The sequence below is a fragment of the Electrophorus electricus genome, chromosome 4 (assembly GCF_041902795.1).
Source record: "Electrophorus electricus isolate QZ-2024a chromosome 4, ASM4190279v1, whole genome shotgun sequence".
NCBI lineage: Eukaryota > Metazoa > Chordata > Actinopteri > Gymnotiformes > Gymnotidae > Electrophorus > Electrophorus electricus.
In genome coordinates, this window is record NC_137500.1 from 14,723,029 (window position 1) to 14,741,905 (window position 18,877).

Below are 18,877 nucleotides of genomic sequence, written 5' to 3' on the forward strand. Positions count from 1 at the left end.
ATTACTGCACATTAGGTCATCAATAAACCTGTTGTTCAAATTACAACTAAACAGTTTTATATTTTGTACTTATTTTTACTAATTTAATTAAATATTCACACATTCATACATTCACAATTGACCAATTCCAGAAAATGACTTTTATTTACATTTTACAACATTTACATTTCGCAACCATCCAAACAGAAAATCTGTTAATATTAACAAATAATATGAACACCTAGCCTCTCTGTCACCATGGAGATGAGCACTAAACTACAGTAAATCTATTGACTGTGCAGATGATGAGTGAAAAATTGATCATAGGGGCTCAGCTGAGGAGAATAAACCCTTTTGTTCTTAGGGAAGAAAAACTGTACAAGTTCCATTTGCTCTTGCAAACCTTCCGACTTGGCTATGAACCAAACTTTTTCAGCAAATGTGTTCACCATCAGAGTGTTATTGCTGTAGACGGCATTCTGAGTACACAAGGTAAATAAGAGGAACAAGAAAAAATTGTGAAGGAGAAATGGTGAAATTCCTTTCAGCCTCAGGACCAAGGTGTCTCCAGTTCACTGTCTGAATTCTAATGCCCCCTCTTTTGGCATTATGAGGGTGTTATACCAGATGCTGTGGAGGGCTGGTTGGCTCTTTGACAACTTGGGTCCAGTGTTCCCAAACAAACCAGTCTGAATGGGGCATTTTGTTGCTGTTGAAAGAGCCTGGGGACCCAACAGTCCTGGTTACTGGTTCCTTATTAAGTCTTGTCCTGCTTAAGTGGATTGTAGCCTCTCAAGACTGCTGAGGGGAATTACTGATGAATAAGGCTCCATTTAACTCTGCTCTCATGATGATGCACTTCAGGCTCTGAATCTGCCGTGTGTCCAGAAAAAAACAAACCAGATACGTTTTTTGAAAGGTAATATTTTCTTTAGAAAGTTCTTTGTTTAACACTGTAGTGGAATATTATAACAATTAGATAATTTATGGTAGCTATACACTTGCTGTCTACCTTATTACAAACACATACCTCACACCTACACTCACTGGCCACTTTTATAGGTGTGCAGTTACTTTAAGGCTTAAATCGGTTACCAGCCACCCTCTAGCCTATTTATCACTGGTCAGTTTATGAGCACAGGGCTATGGCTGACTGGAATCTGCAGTACAATGTTAATGCTAAAATGGCAGTGGCATGCTTGTGGGTGTTGAGATGGTACATGTTTATCTGGCGCAGCAGTATCGCTGTTTGTTTGTTTGTTTTTTATGTCAGTGACATCTCAGGGTTAAAAATAGGTAGCCAAACTATTTAGCCATCACTGGAACTGTAGAACTGGCTTTTCTTGAAGGGCTAGAGGATGGCTAATGCAAATTATTCATGGAAAAAGATTGACTCAAATTGCAATCATACAAGAAAAGGGGTATTTATAATTAACTGACTGGTAAGTGTATATGCTAACCCTAATCCAACACTTCTGAACCCATCAATCATGGTCTCCAGTACCATCTGATATTAGAACTAGGTGTGTTGGAACAAAACTGTATGGCAGTAGATATCTAGGAGTCAAAGTGTCTACAGTTGATCTGGACTATTTTATTATTTACATTTATCTGACACTTTTATACAAAGTGACGTACAGTTATGACTGAATACAACTTGAGGGTTGAGGGTTAAGGGCTTTGCTTAGGGCAACAACAGCAACTTGGCAGTGGAGGGGCTTGAAATGGCAGCGCTTCTGATTACAAGGCAAGTACCGTAATCACTGAGCTTCCACTGGTTGACAAACATTTCACTGAAATACACATATTAAAACAATGAATATTCGTAAAGCAGTATTGATAAAGCATAGCCTTTGGAGCCCAGGTTTTAGAGCATTTAAACTTACTAATTACCACATTTCAAATAATAAATGTACTAAAATATATCACTTTTACAGGCATCACACTGTCTCGCATATACATGGACACATACAAGCCAAAGTTACTAAATAATAGTTGGTTTTGAGTATAGTATTAGTTTGAGGGGTAAATTCCTATCAAATCCCCCTTCTGAATTGCATTATGCAAAAACATGTTATAATAGTATAAGAAATATGACATTAGCACAAAATTCTTCTCTGAAAATAATTTATGTTATTTGAAACATAGACATAAAATAGGTCACGAGACTGTAGTTATGGCAGCAGTGTGATGTGATGATCTTTACCTAAGACAAATTATTTCCTTTACCCTTTGGGCTTGGGCAGTTTGAACTATATAGATACAAATACTCAACCTCTTTGATGAGCGAAGAATTTGGTGACCTGTTAGAGAATCAGATATTCTCTGGTGAAACTCACCATGTAATACTGACCCATCTGAGCAATTATACTCTGTCGTCAGAATTGCTAATTATTAATTCACATACAATCAACAAAACATTACGTCCTATGCTTGACAGAATAAATAATGTAATAATTGCAAATATGATTTATAACTGGAAGAAATAATGTTTGGCACACGAGAGATATATGAGATCAGTTTTTGTTTCTCGATTAAAGCTACTCACACGTCACATTTGCGGTAGGCAGTCCTGTACTGAGCATGAGTGGAATCTAGGTGGGCGGTGCCTACCGATTTCTACCAATAAGATGCTCACTGAGCTGACGACGTGATCGACAGCTTATTTTCCCAGTTAACGTCAAGAAATGTTAGCATTTATTAGAAGGACGTATTATTTTGCCCAATAACCCATCTCCGACTGACAAACTCTATCCAATTGCAATACGCCGTTCCTACTAGAGGGTGGCAACGTGTCGTAGCGGCTTTTGGGCGGTCCAGCCAGTTTTGTTTCAGAGTTTAGTTGTTAGTGTGGCAGTGTGGCGATAGGGAGGGGCGAACCGGTGTTTATTTTTATTAAAACATACAGAAATATTAATATAAACTGCCTGGTGGGTTACAGGAGAAATTATTTACACTTGAGGCAGTAAGCGTTTGGATTACATTATTTTCATCGGGAAGCAAAGAGGACTATGGAGCGATAAAGATGTTGGAATAATTGTCAGACAACGCTTTTTTCTTTACGATATTTATTTAATTTATTTTTTTCTATCTCTTTTTGTATTCGGAATAGTTAAATTAGCGTGGGAACACCACTGTTCAGGGACTGAAAGGATGGACCAGGCGAATATATTGAGGAAGTTCATTCAAGAGGTTCATGCCATGCGAACAGGGGACCAGAGAGGCGAGGATAACTTCGGCAGTGACTTCATGGTGAGAAGGAGAGCGGCCCCGTGACTACTCGCGCTCACGTTGTATTCTCCAATAGTTCCGAGACCTTTCTTGTGTATTTTGAACGTGTCCCTATCCCACTTCCTTTTCCCACATTAAATATTATGTTCCACTGAGAACCATGCAGTTGCGCAGCTATATGAGGTAAGGATACATGTCTCTGCGCAGAGTCTACTCCGTCTACCAGGCTTCGTCTGCGGCCTAGCCGCTATGTTTCTCCAACCTCAACATAATTTAAAAAAGGTATCACTGTCCAGTGCTGTTATACCGTTTTTACACGCATTTCACTACCGATAATTACAGCTGCAGTTAAATGTGGTCAGACCAAGATTGTTAGGATTTGTAACATCACCTTCTTGGTAGGATAGCAAAGAGGCTAATATTTGGATAAGCATTTTCTACAATTAGTTGAGCCTATTTTGCCTAAATTTCTAAGATGTCCTCAAAAGTGTATGCTAACATATCCTGCCACTGTTCAGTCGGATTTAGGACGGGTCGATTTACATATTGTCAAAAAGGCGAATTCAGAAAGCAGTAGCTACGAACAGTTTTCTTTTGTATAGTCCATAATAAACAGGTAAGAAGACAAATTGAAAGCCGGAGTTTCTTGAAGGCAGTACTCTGAACATCGTAACCATAGACTGCTTTACTGGCTACTTACTAGCAGCTACCTTGGCTGGCTGTGAGCTTGGCCAGTTATTGTCTTTGTCCAAATAGAAGTAATATATTACTTCAATGTGCGCTTGGTTGTTTAGGTTTCTGTTATAATGCGTTGATTGCGAAAATAACTGCTGGATTTTAAAAGTGTATCCATGTTAATATGTTGGATAAATGCTTGGTTTATTAGAATCCAACGTGGTAGTCGAAGGGAGTTCACGGATGTTGCGCAAGGACCAGGGGCGTTGGAACCACCGTGACTCCGGACATTGAGAGGAAGTGTTTTGGACCTTATCCGACCGTATACCGAATTTAGATTAAACTAAATCAAAGTTCAAAGCTGTATGACCCTTTGCACATCAGCAACATGACAGGAGAGAGAATCTAGACGTGAAAGACCGCATTTGACGTATTATCAAGTCGAAAGAATTCAACGGTATTCATATCTCGAATGCCTCGCGGGATTAGTGCGTAAAGATAAGATTTTATTCTATAAGCCCCTAGGTTTTGTAAAAAGACTGACACATACTGGTGTGCCTCGCATGTAACCCATACTCGATGTACTGTATATGATACTTGGTGAGGTATTAACCATAATGTGCTCTAACAACATATTTTAAATGTCAAGGCACACTGAAGCAACCCTAAGACCCAGGCTTGTCTCACGAAGCAAGCAGGGTCATGAATCTATGATTACTTAAAGGAACACACTGAAGTTATTTGTGCAGTTGTGCATCATGAGATTCAGACTTGTACTGTGAGAGCATTAGGGCTACTTCCCACTCCATAATGGGAAGTCAGTATGATGAAACTCAAAAAAAAAAAAAAAGCTGATAATGAACTTAACCCCAACCAGTACTTGCTTGGTGCAGGAACTTTCTGGTGAAATGTTGATCTAATGTAACTTCCTGTGGCCTTATATTCTACATGTGTACATTTTACATGCTTTGTTGTCTTTCTAACTGGTCAGCTGGCTTCTTTATTTAGAATAATAGGTTTACCATAAATAGGAAATATTTAAAAATAGGAACTCTGATATTCATCGATGCTTAAAAAAAACAAAACAAAACAACCCAGTCAGTTACAGGATTCCAAGTAGCATCATTCAGTAAGAATGAACTGTGAAGCTCACTTAAACTGCTTCTTTAGAAGAAACTGATTTTTCTGGTGAAAACTGTTTGTTTGTTTGTTTGAACATTTTCTCGCCTCTTTCTGTAGAAATTAGCTTGCCAATTTCCTGGCCTTTCTATGTATCTTCCAAATGACAGTATATATACAATATATATCATACAATATATGACTCCCAATGACTCTTACGAGGCCTGTCAGTTACCACTACACAGCACACATGGCGACTCGCCCATTGCTGTTAAGGGTTGCCTCTGGATTGGTGTCACCCTGTTCCTGCATTTAGCACACTTCCAAGCTGTGCTGTGCTCCTAAGAACTAATGAACAATAGGACCACGGTGGTACCTGTGTGCGATCACAGCATCACCTTGGCACACTGAGGTTTTTGAAGAACAGCTGTTTAACAGCGGGATCTGATTGGTCATAGCTTTGATGTTGGAGCAGTAGGATCCTCCCGCTAGTAGAATTTCATATATCAAAATCTGTTATTATGTGTAAGTTACCACATTCCAGAGGTGTGCTTCTGTGTCTTGATGCTGTGTGCACTGGTCTTGTTCATGTATTGTATGTACTAGACAGAGCCAGAGAGTAGAATTCACACACGCTTGATTCTTGCCCTTCCTGGGAGTTTGGGCAGGAGAGAGGCAGAGTGAAGTTGTGTGTACATCTGATGGGTTCAATTCAAAAGAAAAAATGAAATTGCCTTCTCCAACATGGTTCCTGACCCACTCACCTCGCAGGGTGCAGGAGGTCAAGAAGGAGTTCTGGAATGTGCCATCACTGTAGAATCTACTAGGATGAGATTCGATTGATTGTGGTAAACACCATTACCTTTGACATTTCTATGTGACATCAGTACACCCCGCTGTACTTCCGTGTTAGTGGGAAATGTCCTATCTCTTCTAGTGTCTGAGCAGGGTGGTGTACAGGGGCCTGGCAGTACCCTGCCCTCCTATTAACTGACTTCAGGCTCGTTACGAACACTAGACTGTCCCCACCACAGACACGGCTCTCTTGTAAACCCTCAATTTTCTTATCAAAAAGAAAGTGTTAGCCATTATGCAAGTGCTAAAAGTGTTTGTGTGTGAGTGTGAGGGAGAATGAGGACGTAAAACCTCATACATGTTTGTCAGAGCTGTTGAAACACAAATGTGCTCTAGCTCATCCCCACTCCTCAGTCCCTCCCTTCCACTAGTTTGGCTTTCACTCTATTCTTTCTTGTTGTCTTTTTCATTCTGCCTTTCTCTGTTTCTTCAGTCCTCCCAATGCTGAGGGCTCCAGACTAGTAAGTAAATAGGGAAAGTGCAACCTATTTATTCTCGTGCAAATGTGTTTAATTTGTACTGGCCAACAGAGATGATCAATTATGAAACTTTTCTCCTTTTTAGTGTGTAATTGTTCTGTAATCTTTTGCAGGGTAAGCCTTTTTACATACCACATTACAGCAAAAACGAGATGCTGTTCAGATTTGGTTACTTTTGTAAAACGGTCTGCCTCGCACAGACTCTTGCTTACAGATATGACACCGCATGCGTCTGATTTACTGGAGATGTTATGGACACAATGGAGAAGCAGAATGGCAGCTGACATTACCTCAGCCCCTCTGTGTGGCATTCATGACAGATGGGGTAAGCAACATTTCCACAGAGGAATGTCATTTGGTGTTATCGTGTACCATTAAAACATGGATGCTTCCTGGTGCATGCGTGGGCCATTTTAAAAAATGTTCTTGGCACTTAAATCAGTTTTGCGCACTGTTGTACATCCTCCACTCGGCCTCCTTCGTTTCATTGTGACACCCTCCGTCACTACTTCCCCTGCTTGGGCTAAACCTCTTGCAGGCTTTTCAAACCTGATACCAAGCCAGCAGCTGAATGTTGGTGGCACCAGCACAGCCACTGTGAAATGTCTGGAGTTCTGCTTACCGCCTTGTTTACTCTCCATTGCTTTCTCTCCCTCTGTACCCCCACCCCACCCCACCCTTAGCTGGTGCTGCTGGAGGCCAGGCAATAATCAGCTTGTGTGGGTGAGGTCTACTGGAGCTCTCCCCACATGCCAGCCCAGTATTCTGTGTGTGTGTGTGTGTGAGAGCTGTTGAGACTGGCCCCAGGCCTGAGCAAGCTAACTATCAGAGGGCAAGCGCACAATACACATAACAGCACGCACAACAGGCCATGAGTAGTGATCGGCGCACAAGGAGCTGTGACTCTCAGACCGGGAGAATGGCTGCAGCACGGCCCAGGAGCAACATCAGAGATCTCCACGCAAAAGAACGCAGTCCTGGGAACAGCTAAGATACTATGCAGGACAAGAATTTGGCATGGTATCTCTGAGTAAATGACCGCTCACCCATCCTGTTAAGAGGTTAATAGGAAGCTCAGGGGCTAATTGACTGATTCAGTGTTTGTGTTGCGTGCCGTTGTCCTAAAGTACGTGTGTTGGAGAGGGTGATGAAGGGAATGCCCTGCTCTAGTACTGTAGGCTAATGTGATAATGTGCTAATGATTTCTCACATACATCCACTTGCAGTCACTATCTTTCACATGCTCGATTGGCCTATGTCTAATTTACCGTGAGTGATGTTTTTATTTATTTTTGCTCCAAAACATTTAACTATGCCAGGCCTCTTGATAATAGTAACTGCACCATCGCATGTACCACTAATGATATAGAGAAAACGTTCAAATTTCAACTTGTGCTTTTGCATTGTCATTTAAGTACTTCCAATGGTGTCTATGGTGAGAAGGCATTAATGTCAGATCTGTGTGCTCTTAACATCATCCGTTTTTTACACAAATTAAGTGTTGTGTTGCATGTAAATAGGAATACCTGATTGCAATGCAGCTATTGTTATTTTAAATGAAATATGATGACCTTTAATGTGATTGAGTGGAGACACCCTTGACACTTATGTTTCTACAAACACACATATTGTGACTGCACTTGGACAGTTATGCTTACAAATAGCTCAGCTATCCACAGTCTATAGATTAAGCCCAAAAATAGTTTTTGTATGATTACTGTGCAGAAATCTTTTTCTGTGCAGACTGTTTGATTTTGTGTGTGTGTGTGAATGAGTTAGTTTATGAAGCTTTAAAGGGATCAATTCTGACCCAATTAATCCTTTACAGAGCCAGTCCATACCTGAACCAGACCATGCATTGCTCATAACCCAAGAAACAATTCAGGTATGGCTTAGGCATTGCTGATGGCTCTCCGGACATTGTGCCATCAACATGCTCTGAACAACTACAGGGACTGTACGTTTAGTTGTCACTAACACAAAATGAAAACAAAAACCATAATGTGTGTGGAAGCCCTTGATGCAGATTCGCTGTTGTGTCTAAACGTGCAAAAGGTTTGCTATTGGGAGAAAAGCCAGGATAACTTGGCGGAGCTGCACCAGGTGACGGTGTCTAGATTTTGGTCTGCTTTGTGCCAGGCCGCCTGTCCTGGCCTCCTGGAGTGCCAGTGTGACCCAGACTGCCAGGCCTCTGCTGGGGAGTCCCTGTTCCTGGATTCAGCCCAGCTACCACTCGAGTGGGCAGCTCTGCCTCTGAGCTGCAGCAGTCTAATATTGGGATCAGTCCCAGACAGTGTGTGAGAGTGCCCATGTGTATTAGTGAGGAATGTTAAAAACTTACAAATTCGGGAACACTTTTACTGACTCCTTCAATAATTCAAATAAAGGCAAAGTACTGAGTTCCATGAGCTAAAACATTTAGCTAGTTATTGTAGTGGTGATGCAGTAATGTAGTTGGGTTAAAAATGGCCTTGTGCATGACTGAAGCTTTAGGGTTCATGTTGGAGAGCGTTTTTCGCTAGCATCTTTTTTTTTTTTTTGCTTTAAATTGCATCCAACCAAACGTTCAAGTGCTTGAGGCAGAATAAAATACAATAAAAGAATGTTCAACAATTTTATATTATGTCCCCAGATTAGAGCTCGTAATGCCCACTCCTGATAGCCACAGAGGGAATGCCCACACAATGCTTCATTATCTTCTGCTCACCCATCACAGAGCAGTTGTCATTATTTACATTTAGATATCGAAAGGTAATAAAAGATCTGATGATGCATAATTTATTTTAGTGACTCTTAGAATGATCACAGTCAGAATAATTTTAGACGTTTGTAAATGTGAGCTTGTCGTGTACTGTAGCAGTTAGTGGGCAAAGCTTTAAACACTCATTTTCAGTTTTGTTTGTTTTTGTTTTTTGTTTTAAAGAGTGCAAAAAAAGTAAAACGGCATGAAAGGGAATAAAATCCGAATGGGCAGCAGTGGGAAGCTCCCCTGTTTCTTCACTTCTATCCTTTTGTAAGACAGCCTGTTGATAGGCCGGGAAAACACGGATATTTTTTGAAGTTGTTTAAACTTGTTGTTTCATGTAATATCCAGCCCTCCCACACCCCTACCTTTTGGGGTTTTCTATGATGGCTTGCCACTGCATGGATGTAGACATCCCCTAAGGTGAACTCCAGACACTGCCGCCCACACATCTGGATGGTCTCACCACCGACTGAGCACCACCTTAACAATGTGGCTTTCCGCTCCTTCATTGCTTTTGTGGTCGGTGCCTGACAGGAGCCCCTCTCTGAAAAAAGATGGTAGATCCAGTGTGTAGAAGCGTTGCTCCGTGAACCCATTCTGTACAGCATACGAAGCTGTCTGGGTGGGTCCATGTGCTGTGCGTGGGGGGGTGTCCTGCTGGCTCACGGCAGTTGCATGTCTTTGTGCCCATTTTATTTGTCAAGCTAGGTACCTGACACAAGCACCACTCCATCACCGGACGTTGGCGAGCTTCTCATCTCTCTGCTTCAGTCAGTGTCTGCTTCGGGGAGCCACTGAATTTCTCAGGGATAGTTAGAGTAGGGCAGTTAGGAGGCCGAAAGCCTTTGATTCTCTCCCATTGGTCAACGATAGCTCATCGGACTTTGCTGTAGCAGTAGTGTAGCTCTTTTCTGTCCGAGCCAGAGCTGTGGTGCCTTTTTCAGCACAGAGTGGTGTGTACATGATTCGACAGGGTCGTAGGGAAGAGCTTCCAGCACTCTTCTTCAGGTCCCAACCCCAGCTGTACTACAGCTGTCTTGTCCATTCATCACCACTGCAAAATAATTAGTCTCTATGGTTTTACTATTTTTAGGTCCAAGTTTGTGCATAATGAACATTATGTTCCTAGTAGTATTCCTTTAACCACTGACAACATTCTCCCAAATTCCAAATAAAAATACAGTAATTTAAAGCAATTATGAAAGCAACAACAGGTCAAAATATTCAGTGATTACAAACCAAAGGAAACCAAGTTCATATTTTTAAAAATAACACAATACTAATATCTTAACTAAGGAAGAGTTCAGAAATCAATATGTGGTGCTTTTCAATCCCAGCCTTCATGTGTTTTGGAAAAATAACGCAGAGAAATTTCGCAGTGATCTCAGTTTTTTCCCCCCAGAGCTATATATCCCATACTCCCAAGAAAGCCCTGGGGAATTTTGAGCTTGACATTTAAGCAGTTGCTTAAAACTCCCACTACTATGGTATTCATTGTGTCTCAGCATCACAGATTTCGTAATCATATATACAAGGCATTAGGGTTAAGAAGCTATAAAACTTTTCTGGTATTTCTCCAATAGTGCGCTCGCATGGATGACTTTATGGGTTTTCCCACTGTAATTATCCTCAAAGTTTTCCACTGTGTTTCTTGTCGCATCAGACTAGCTGAAGTTGGGTTGAACCAGTTAGACTAGAATAGTGACATGACATGTAGGGCATAGATGAGGTGAGGAATTTCACAGTGACCTTGCAGAAAAGTAGAATGACATGAAAGGAAACGGCAACGCAGCCACGTGAAGACATGTTGAAATCTCATAGCCTACGGCTTGTGGAAAGCAAGGGCAGGGATGTGCTCAAGAACACACTGGATTCTGCTTTTAAGAAGTGATTCTGAAAGGTTTTCTGGAATAATAAACCGGATAAAAGAAGCTGTGTATTAAAGTTTAAATGATCTTTTAATTAAAGGCAGCAGAAACTGAAAGAATAACGGAGAGGTAAATGATGGAGGAAAAAATGAGCCACCAAACTGATCTGGCAGTGCAGATCACAGCATGCAGCTGGATAGAGAGCTGGACTGTTGTATATAGAGCTATGATTCATACATTCACAACTATATATTTTATCATTATAAAATGGACGTGATATTAAGCACCAAAAGCTGTCACTGGTTATCATAGCATACCATACTACTGATAGCATGTGAGCTGCTGAGTTGAGTGTGGGTTGCTTCTCTTTTTTTTTCCTGTGTGTGTGGGGGGGGGGCTAGAGATTGAAGGCCTGATGACTCTCACATCCTGTGTTTTGCTTTAAAAAAAAAAAAAAATCCCCCCTCCTGAGAAAATGAGTGCAGACATTCGCACCTCGTTCCCTGTGTCCTGTGTGCATAAGTCCCAATCAGAGCTCAGTCACTCTGCTTCCTAACAAGGGGAAATGGGGTGTACTGAGCGCTCTCAGTCTGAGCTATTTTCTCTCTCTTCTCGACTGGGTCTCTGTATCTCTCGGCCTGTGTCTTTCACGCTGTCTTCACTCTGCTCGTGACTTTTTATTTGTGTCATTGATAAGTCTGGTTTCCATATTATAAATATGGATGATGAAAAGCAGTGAAAGGCTGTAGTCAACATGAACTAAAGTCTGTCCGAGAAAGCTGTCAAGTTGATGGTGCCAGCGTTTTTATTCATCTTAAATGTGTCTACTACTGAAGCACTGAAATGTGAAACTGCAGAGGGATGAAGTAGAATCTGATCACCTCCCGCCCACGATGCATGGCAGAGAGACCTGTTGTTAAGTGATTCGAGTAAATGGCCAAATCTCCTCCAGAAGGTGAAGCTCAGGCCGGCTGTGGGCCTACTGGAGTCCTGCAGTAAAATGAGCAGTAAAAAACACCTTGCCAATGTCAGCAACATGCACCTCTCCTTCCAACAGATACGTGCTCGTAGGGGTATGTGCACGTGCTGACGTTCAAGTGTATACAGCAATCGCTAGGCTCGTGTGTGTGTGTGTGTGTGTGTGTGTGGGAGAGAGATGGTCTGTGTGTTGTTCACGTACTCCAGCCTCACAATTAGCCAGGTGCTTCCTGTGTCCAAGCAAAGAGCATTTACTACAACAATGGCACATTTTTGCCATCTCTGTCTCAAACTTTGCACAGATATTACTGGAGCTATGTGGGCTCTGTAAATTAGTAGAAGTGGTAGTTGTAGGCAACAAGTGATGGGTAACTGTTTGTTGAAACTGATTATGATGGATGTGTGCCAGCCAAGGTAATGTTGTCTCTGTTCTTCTGCTTTTGAATGAGAATGAACAGATGATTCTGGCCTTTTTATGGGAGTTTTAATACTGCCTGCTTTGAAAGCAGCATTTTGACTAGTAGCCCTTGTACGGCGTAATTCTAGCACTCAGTAGCCGTGGTGATGGAACTTGTGCACGTAGGCCATCAAGCGTTTGCATGAATCTTCGCACTCTTTGTGGCTCTAATGTACGAGTAACAAAACAAGTTAATTACAAGGCCACTGAGTCACATTAAAAGTGCACTGAGAAAATGTGCACGTAGTCAGTCCTTACCCTACTAACTGTGGTATGCATACTATGTAATGCCACACTGCTAATGGCCTGTATGTTGCAAGAAACACAATGATTCTTATATAAGCTGCTGTCACAGTGTCATGGTGTGTGTGTGTGTGTGTGTGTGTGTGTGTGTGTGTGTGTGTGTTTCACCCATCAATGCTGCCTCATTGGTTCTAATCAGTACTTGTGAATGTTTAAGTACCTTAGAGGAGCTGTGCTACCAGGCCAGTGACTCCTTGCTTGTGGTTAAAGAGGAAATGTGCCTGTGTGAGAGAGAGTGCTCCATCATCAGCCTCTGGGTGTGGCCGGAGGCAACCAGTGCACTTCCTGTGGCTCACTGAGCGGGTGGGTAACGCACAGATGGTACGCAAGATCTCATCGCTTCATGGTGAATTTTAAGAAAATGTAATTTTCTTTGTCTTTAGCACCAGGTTGGTTTTGTCCTAATGCCCCCATTAAAACCATGACTGCATGATATTAATATTGAAATGTTGATTTAGGTTGCTTCATACTGTGATGGAGCACACTGGTGTTGCCTGTGCCATGCAGCAGTTAACAGGCTCTTCTCCTATTGGTTAGTATGCTCACAGGGCATGTGTGATGTAATTAGTTAGTGCTCATATTTGGTCAGGCTCATTGTTGATGCAGTGGCTGCTACAAGTCTAGAGTGGGCTGTTCTGGAACCGTATACCCTTTTATCCTGCAGAAGCTAATAAAGAGACAATGAAGTATGGCATGGTCTAGGACGTGCTGAAGTATGGCATGGTCTAGGACGTGCTGAAGTATGGCATGGTCTGTGAACTCTGTTGCGCAGTTCTATTCGCAATGGAGCAAACACGCAGGCGTGTTGCATCTACAGACCCAGAACAAGCGATCCATCGCCCTTTTATAAGCCACTGTTCCTAAAGACTTCCAAATACCTAGAAAACTCACAGAAAACTCTCTCAGGCCTGCGGACTGCTCCGCTGCCCAGACCTTTCTGCCATTTTAGTACGTCCTCTGCATGTGTTGCCTTCTGTCCTTTTTGTGGTGTGACTGAACTGACAGGTGTGCTGTGTGCATGCAGGCCCAGATATGGTCATGTGGCTATCACTGAAGCCCTTCTGAAAATCTTTTTCATTCCTAGTCACATGAAGGATGCCACTGATCTCAGTGGAGCAGATGGGTAACGTTGGTGCACTACTTTTTTTTTTTTCTTCTTCTTTTACTCTTTTGATTCTTTGTCCCATGCCATCCCTCCAGTTCTGCCCCTAAAGTCTAGCCTACAATGCCATGGCTTTATCAGTTTACCTGGGCCTTGCTCATTGCACACGGGGCTAGTGCTATTGGCAGCTTCCTCATACACACAGGATATTCAGGGTCTGTGAAGTGAAGTGAAGTGCAGTCAAGGGAGGACAAGCTTGTGCACATGTATGTGCACGTGTGTTCCTGTGTATGTTTGAGTTTAAAAGAGTTTGTGAAGCTTGCAAAGTAAAGGATCAAAGATTGGTTTATATTCAGAAAATCCTTTTGTTGCCATGCTTTTTGCGTTTTACAATATTTGTGATGATATTTATGTAGTAATATGTGTCGTCATATGGTGGAGTTTGACGTTTTTTGAGTGCTACCTGTATCAGGTGTCTTGTTGGAGGTGAAGCTTGCTTAAACTTGCAGAAAAGGCATGGTCCTGTCCATGGTTTCGTGGGCCTCCGAGGAGCCTGTCCCTGGCTGAGCCCCACGGGACCAGGCCTGTCTCCACTTCTTCTCTATTCTTCTTTGTTGTGCCTGCTGAGCCACTGTAGATTTCAGTTCAGGCTTGATGTGTTGCAGCTGACGAAAGTGCCTTGCCCCTAGCTGTGCATGTGTGCGTGTGAGATTGGGGTGATCAGAGGGTGTATTGCATCTAATACCAAGTTACATCCTGGAAACCACATAGTTTCCATGAGAACCACACAGCAGACATGATTCTCACTCAGCTCTGTTCTGCCAATCGGAGAGAAGTGTACATACTACCTTCAAAAGACCCATTTCCTGTGAATAATTCAGGATAAGGGCAAAATGTGTGAAGGTTTACTTATTGAAGTGAGAGCAGAAAATAGGTTAGGCCTCTTGTTCCATAGAAGCTGCAGTGAGCAAACATTTTTCAGTCTGCTGGGAGGAGGCTGATTCAGGATCGGTTCTTTGAGAGAAGAATTTGGAGAAGTATTTCATTTTGGTGTTTATGATCTGTCCTGATCTAGAGAAAGAGAGGTCATGGGCATTACAATGATATTTAGCCATGCATCGTTAGAATTTCTGGTAGTAATGCGATCTTAACACATAGCACAAAAGTGCCATGTAAGGATTTCCTGACCCATTTTTGCACACACCTTTTTGTCCACAATATCTGTGCACATCAGTATGACATCAGGCAAATCGCTCGGTCACCTTTTGTTTGCGTCTCGTGTTGCCCTGTAAATCAATGAATATGTTGTTTCTTTTAAAAAGAATTTCTTCTGGGCGTATTTCCAGTACGACTTCAGTGTGGTTTTTAGCTGTCTCATTAAATTCCCTGCAGTTGCCTTATTCCACCCACACACTCACTGGCCTCAGGAGGTTTCCTGAGCTGGAGCCATCGTTTAATCATCCCTGCCATTCTTGTGAATCAGAAATCATGAGGCATCCTCCTTTGCAACACAGCGTACTTCCAAGTGAAATGATATTCAGTTTCAAAATAACAGGTAAAATTTACGAAAGACTTTTTAGAACCATTTTGATGACAAGTCAGTGCTTTTTGAAAAACAGAAAACAGTGTTTTGGCTTTTTCAAATGATCTCGTATTACTGAAATTTGTACAACATGACCAGGGGCATCAGCTACCCAGATAAACAGTTTGTGTTTAATTTGAAATTAAATGAAAAACTTTATAATCACCGTTGATTACATGTGGAAGCAGGAAGTGACCTAGCAATATTTGCAGGCGCAGAAGACTATGTACTTAACCTGCTGTTAGTACAAATATTTTTGCATTAATCCTCAATTTCTAATTGTGAAATTATTTTTTTTAATGTAAATGCATGCTATATAATGCAGGCTGTAATGCAGAATTTTACCAATATGTTCCTTGTTTAACACATACATATAGAAGTATCGATGAGTTCCAGAGTCAGTGATTCAGAAAGGACCATGCATTTGCCGGCTCAAAGAAATAAGTTTTTGCATGACCCTTAATGGGGTAACTGAGACAGCAGTAATTGGAATGCATTTGATTTCACTCAAAATGAGCAAGGATATCGCATTAAGTAACTGATTCACTTATTTCAAAATGTAATCCCTATTGAAATATCAATCAAAGAAGAGCAGTTGTTAATCACAGTAGAATAATTAACTCGCTTCATGCACTTAAATCTCAAAAAGGTTTTCAAAATCATTTCTTTTAACACATTAAAAGTTTGGGCATTGAAGACTCCAGGTCATTAAGGTCAGAAGGGTTTTCTTCAGTGATGCTGGTTTTCCCATGCACAATTTTCCCGGGCCTTCGTTGCCGTATTTGAAGTTTTTATTTTAAGCTCATAGAGCTTCCTATGTACTGCATATAGTTCTTTAACTGGGCTTAAATGCGGTTCCAAAAAGTGATTGAATCTTCAAAAACCTTGATAAATGTCCTTTTGGAAAATAGGAAACTAATGGAATAGTTACACACACATGGTCATAAACCATTCTTTTTTCCCAAACTTTTAAAGCCTACTGACAAGGCCTACTGTTACTCTACACATGACACTAAGACACTATAACTATGTTACTGTTTGTTCGACTGTATTGCAGGTGCCTCATTTTAAAATGGCAATTTATTGGGCTTTTGAAAGGCTTAGACACAATAGCCCCATTGGATTGTGTTTAAGCTCAGAGAGAAGCCACAGATGTGCAGTATGTTTCTCATAACTACAGTTAACAGTGAGGAAACATTTTATAGTAAACCTGGTATTGGAAAATAGCAAAACTGTCCTGTAACATGGATTAATAAAATATGATGTTAAAGCAAATTCCAAATTTTCTCAAAGAAAAGTACTTCAATTGCTTTTAAATTCTGAATTGTAAGCCTAAACCCTCAGAGTACATGAGAGTGTAGTCAACACCTTTTGTGTGTGAGATAAAAAGATAGATAGATAGATATGAGAGAGAGAGAGAATGAATGATGTTCTAATGATGGCTTTCTGGCAGCCAGTACTTCAGAGTTCAGGCTTCCACTGACAGAGCAGTGCTAATACCTCAGCCACAGAACCCACAACACAGAAGTGTGTGTGTGTGTGTGTGTGTGTGTGTGTGTGTGTGTGTGTGTGTGTGTGTGTGTGTGTGTGTGTGTGTGTGTGTGTGTGTGTGTGTGTGTGTGTGTGTGTGTGTACGTGTACGTGTAGACACTTGCGCATATGAGCCAGCACGTGCTTGCTCTCCCCGCAAGTAAGGCAGAGCACGATGCTTGAAGCTTGGCTTATATACAATATAATGGTGGTGGTCATATGCCTTTAAATCCATGTCCTGTGGTGTTTAGTGTCTCTCTCTCTCTCTCTCTCTCTCTCTCTCTCTCTCTCTCTCTCTCTCTCTGTAATGTAGCTTCAAAAGGATTTTGTCCTCTAACCTTATTCTTGGAGCAGTCATGTCAGAAACCATCAGTTTGTATTATAGCCTATAACACATTACTAACTCCATCTTGTTCTGCAGCTAGACTTGGGACTCATTGCAAAACAATATTATGTATTCAGTACATTGGAAAATGTAAAAACTTTTGTTTGCAGTGTCCTTTGAAACACACAAATGAATATTTATTAAATTCAAATTCATGTCCTGGGGTGTAACTTAGTGTGGAATTTTCTGAGATACTCAAACACAGTAAACGTCTAGGTTTGGAGTGTGGAACTTTAAGTAGTTGTGGAATGCAATGTACATCAAGGCATGCGAGTTTCTTTTTCTCTTGGGACTGCATTCATACGCCCTGTGATGTGGTCATTAAGCTAGGAGGGCGTTGACGTGCCCTGCCTCAGCAGAATCCCTTGGGGGTGTGGGAGGGGCTTGCAGTGCTGCCGTGTGGATTGGAGCAGAGGTAAGTAACAGGCCAATGAGAGGGAGCCCAATTTAACTGTGTCACGCCGGTTATTGTTCTTCTCCGGTGCTGACAGAAACGGAAATATTACACCCCCCCAGCTATCTCACACACTCTCTCACACACACACTCGGGTGCGTGCATGCATGCATGTATACACGTGTGCGCACACACACACTCTCTTCTACCCTAGCTCCCACACACACACAACAGCACCATTTCCTGTGTTATGTGGGCAGCCTGAAAAAAGGGGTGTGGGGGGGTAGAGACTTCGTTCCTGAAACAGGATTCTCGCAGGCCTGCTCGAAAAGTGCTCAAACAGCCTGACGGGCAAGTGAGCAGGATGAAAAAGAATCCATTTACCACACACACAGACGGACAAATGCACTCACTGCCTGGGCCTGTACACACACTGCTATGGCTGGTATTGAGACTTGTTCCTGCTCTATTTCCTCTTGTGAAATGCCTCCCGCTCTGGAGCGTGTCTCGGTTGTACGGAGTTGATGTGACTGTGGAAGAGAGCAGCGGTAAAGCATGGCCTGCCTGCTCATTGACCGAGAGCGAGACAAGACAGACAAAGGTCATATGATTTCCGAAGTGATGTGCTTACTGTTTTCTATTTTTCACTCTTACTGCGAACATTTTGACTTTTTTAAGATAGAAATTTGATGCAACTGTTTGATACAATTGTGTTAGAATATTACATTTTAAATCAAAGGAAACACCAGTGCATAATCAAGTACAAACTGACTGAATGAGTGTTTTTGGCAGGTCATGTCAATGCTATAAAATAATTTCACTTGACACTTAAAATGACCGAAATTGTGTAGAAATAGACTAAATAATTTTTATGATGATTTTAAATCAATATCACAATGAGAAATGCAAGTTTTTATCTTTTCTTAAGATATATTTTTTGGATAGCACTTAGTCTAAAGGTCACTAATACCTCAGGGTTTAGTGTGAGCTCATTAATAACTCTGGGTTGGCACAAGGAGGGGACATTTGGTATTTCACAAAGTAGGATTTCTCAGTAGTTAATTTAATTTACATGGAAAGTGCAGACTGTAGTTGAAGTGCTAAGGGACACATCTGCTCTGGTTTTGGCATAAGCTCGCCGGATAAGTGACCAGATCAGCTAAGGTCTTCCATGGAGAGTGTTCATTGAAGTTG

At 41.7% G+C, this 18,877-nt stretch overlaps 1 protein-coding gene across 5 annotated transcripts in view; it reads left to right on the top strand.

Moving 5' to 3' along the window:
- Window positions 1-2,816: 2,816 nt before the first annotated feature.
- The window catches only part of ptpn12 (protein tyrosine phosphatase non-receptor type 12), a 34,676-nt gene continuing 18,615 nt past the window's right edge, over window positions 2,817-18,877 (top strand). For all 5 annotated transcript variants that reach the window (XM_081712577.1, XM_081712579.1, XM_081712578.1 and 2 more), the window contains exon 1: window positions 2,817-3,231. In XM_081712577.1, coding sequence (XP_081568703.1) covers window positions 3,133-3,231 — 99 coding nt within the window. In that variant the 5' untranslated portion in view covers window positions 2,817-3,132. The remainder of the gene's footprint in view (window positions 3,232-18,877) is intronic.